The sequence below is a fragment of the Gymnoscopelus microlampas genome (assembly GCF_963454915.1).
Source record: "Gymnoscopelus microlampas genome assembly, chromosome: 19".
Taxonomy (NCBI): Eukaryota; Metazoa; Chordata; class Actinopteri; order Myctophiformes; family Myctophidae; genus Gymnoscopelus; species Gymnoscopelus microlampas.
The window spans coordinates 26,156,731-26,160,594 of NC_139956.1; the positions used below are offsets into that span (position 1 = coordinate 26,156,731).

A 3,864-nucleotide genomic window follows, 5' to 3' on the forward strand; every position below is an offset into this window, starting at 1 on the left:
ACGTAAATCTGATAATGGATTGTCAATGGGGCTTGATTGTGCTGAAACCTTGCCCAAATTTTGAGTCATTACGTCATAGATGACTGACATCACAGGCTGTTCACATCATGAAGTCCAGGATCCACAATGGAGCCAAGACATTTCTATGGGAATCATCCACATAATTTCAAGTTGTCCCGAGAGTACTGCTCAGTGGCTACTTTATAGCTCTGTCAGTGATTGCTCTTTAGGTTACCATGAAGATGTGTTTTGCAGGGGCAGATGGGATTATATGTGGACTAGTTGTATTCTTTGTATCTTGTACCTACTACCATTGTGTTCCGTTTATGTATAAAAACAAAAATAGTTATATATATTTTTTTCCCTCCTAAATGCATGTGAGAAACTGCTATTTAAACCACATTAAAAAGCACCTGTGAAGGGGGAAAAAGACATTCTTGAAAGGTTAAGTAAAACATCTATTCAGCGAAGTGCAAAAAAACTGGAGGGAAAAAAAATTACCATCTCTAATATGAGATCTCTGAGATTAGATTGAACGGTTCCAATCACCAGTTCCTCTGGGTAGGGGTGGAGAGTCTTCCCGAGCTGGGATTGTTTGGGGTGGTTACATTTGCCACTTTAGTCACCATATTCAATTTCTAACATTTTCAGTTTCATTTGATTTGTTGAATAAACTCTGGCCAAGGTAACCATCTCAAATAGCAGAAGGCACTTATTTTGAATGACTGGGCTGTACTGTTACATATACTGTAGGACTTAACAACAGGACATCACAAAAAAGAGCTACAGTATTTATTTACTTCTGATCGTGCTGATTTGAAACCTGTTTTTGTGTGTGTACTTCCTGTCCCTGAGGTCATACACACAAATTATTCTTCGCTGTTAGCAGCTGGTCTTGTCTGCTATCTTCCAGTCCTGTCATCTTCACTCATCCAAACAGCAATAGCAGTACGATACAGACAATGTTCACTGCCATCAAGGGTGCTCTCATGACTCGGACTGAGCGGATAAGGTTCATGAGTTGAACTCCGTTGCCTGGTTCATCACCAAATCCTCCAACACTTTGGTCCACACCCCAGCTAACTTTACTTAGAAACCTCTCTTCATGCAAAACAGCAACAGCGTTTACACACAAAATGAATGCCTGAATAAGTGCATACAACGTAAAAGCCATGATGTGCCTCGCCAACAGGAAAATGGATAATCTGACCTTGATCTCACTGCGTCCGGTTTTAAGCTGAGCAGTTGTGACACCCTTTTCATGACTATGATGTCACTATGAAACAGCCATGCCCAAATATGCAGTTCGGTCATGCCCAATAGCGAGGTCCATGATGTCAGACTGGCCTCTAATTACCTGGATTAGCAATGTCGACACCCATAGCAACCTGACATCAACCGATATATGGAGTCATTTGTTCCACCACTTTAGCCATGGTAACCATACAGATGATACAAGAATACAGAATTTTTAAAAAGTGCTCCTCGGAGCACAGGTCTCCGCCAGGTCAGGTAGGTTATTGTGGCCTCCTGGTGGCGCCGTGTTGATCACATGACTATAGAGATACTGTTTACCGATTTGCATGACGTTTGGCTAAAATCTGTAGGAGTAATGTAAAAAAATGGGTTTTGCAGAAATTGTCCTCCAGGTGGCCCATGTGAAAAATGTTGGGCAGAGGTTCTGCTGTGGCATCCAGGGAGTGTGTGTGTGCAGTTTCACAGTGACCGGGCCAACGGTGGCGGAGATTAGCTGGTAACAGACAGACAGACGGACGGACGGACGGACGGACGGACGGACGGACACGTGGACACGTGGACAGGGACGAAAACATACTCTCTCGCCATGCCTTTCGGCCTGGCGGAGACAATTAAGATAAACAGTGCTGGGCAGTGGGCAGGCTATTTTAAACATTTGAGCTAGCTAGGCAACTTGTTACCTTTTGGTAACAAGTTCATAGGACTAGGGGGAAGTGGCATATATCGTATAATCACTAAACAAGGTACTAGAAGAAAGGGCATGGGGTCATCAAAAACCTGCAGTGTTCATCTTGCAATCTGCCTAATGCTAATGGTTTATGAGATATCTTGGATGCAAAGTTGCCATTTTTGCCTGTGGTGGCACTAGAGGCAAGGACATGGAGAAAATGGTAAGGGTCCTGCATGGATGTAGGCACTAAGTTTCATAACGCATTGAATAAAGCGTTCTTCTATTGATTAATTTAATTCAAGAGTAGTCTATTTCCTTATTGCTAAATCCGATTGCAATGTATCATTTGATCAGACCCATTGCAAAGTGGAAGCGGTGATGGTAGGCTATGATCCAGTGAAAGTGAAAGGATCGATCGTGCCACCTTAAAATATACACACATTTCCGACTTTATAAACTCACAGATTTGCGAGATTATTCTCGCGAAACCATAGGACTGCCAGGTGGCTAAGATGGGTATTAAATGTGGCATAATGGAAGTATTCCGTATTTGGCATTTCAATAATTGAGTCTTATCAGTTAGTGCTTCCATCGCACATTACATGAGCAAAGGGCCATTTAGGTGCAGAGGTGAGTGGGTGTCATATGGTTATTGTAGAGATTGCTGGCTTTTCAGAAGACGGTGTTACTCGAGGTCAGGAGGAGATCAAGTTCTACCAGTTCTACCTTACCAATCCAAAACTATTTTTTTGGATTAGTATGGTACAGTAGCTTCGATAGTTGTGGTGTCTTTCCATTACGGTGATATCTTCATGAGAAATCTTCTATCATGATGAGAAAGTCTTAGACCTTCCATAGTTGTGATGTAAGATATGTGGAACAATGGAAAAAGGAAGGTCAGAGTAAAAACATCACACCTGTATGTACATGATGAGTGATTAGATGATGATAAAGGGCATGACAGGATTTAAAAGAATGCAGTGTCACAACTACTTTCGTGCAAGTTTGAATCAGAGGTGAGCAAATGTATAAGCTGGAGGTCTGATGTTGATTGTGGACCCCAGGCTGTGGATCCAAGGATTACGATTGTGGAGTGTTATTAGTTATATATTATTTTTGGACACTTTCTCTCAACTGTGAACATCTTTTTCAACAAGCCTTACTTGTCCAATTTTGCCCTCCTTTGCTTTTGTAGCAAATGGATCCTTCTGAACAGATCTGTTTTTGATCTTCTCCTACAGTATACTTTAATTGTCTGACCACACCACATATGAATCCATTGTCTTAAAAAAAGGAAAGGATTTAATCACATTTAGCTATTTTCATGGAATTAAGGTAGCAATTATCAAACATGATGCAATCATGTACTGTACAGTACCACAATACCACAAATCTTCTGCAACATATTAATGAGCATGTCATCCCGACACTTTACGAGTCACCAGAATTATTCAAACCAATTTGAATTCAAAGATTAGATTGTGATTGTATTTAATATGTTTTTACATTATCGTTATTATTATCATGAAAAGATATATATAGACTATATTTTCTATTCTTTCAAAATAAATCAAATTAAATAAAATAGGCCACGGACACGTTTGACCGTGTACAGACATGTTGTTGACCCCTGTACTGAATTAATGAGATGTTTTTGAGATTTTTTTTTTGTTTTTTTGTTAAAAAGGTTAAAGTACTATATTCTTTTTTTTTTAAATATATGTTCTAATCATTGCTACAGAGCGTTTGTTTGAATTAATTTCAATCCTGAAAAGTAACAGTTTTGGACATATGAGGTTCCCATCAGGAAATTATGCATTTCCTGATACACAGGGGATGCCCCATCATTCTCCCTGCAGGACTTTGTTGTCAGGTGACAGGTTTGGCTACCTATATATATAGGCCTACCCTTAATATGATACCTATTACATCCTCTG

The 3,864-nt window shown here is 40.1% G+C and overlaps 1 protein-coding gene across 1 annotated transcript; it reads right to left on the reverse strand.

Moving 5' to 3' along the window:
• Positions 1–928: 928 nt before the first annotated feature.
• LOC311035087 (immediate early response 3-interacting protein 1-like) lies at positions 929–1,174 on the reverse strand (the record flags this gene model as incomplete). Its single annotated transcript, XM_084043167.1, has 1 exon — positions 929–1,174. The coding sequence occupies one exon, from the start codon at positions 1,172–1,174 to the stop codon at positions 929–931; it is 246 nt and encodes an 81-aa protein (XP_083899293.1).
• Between the last annotated feature and the right edge of the window lie 2,690 nt (positions 1,175–3,864).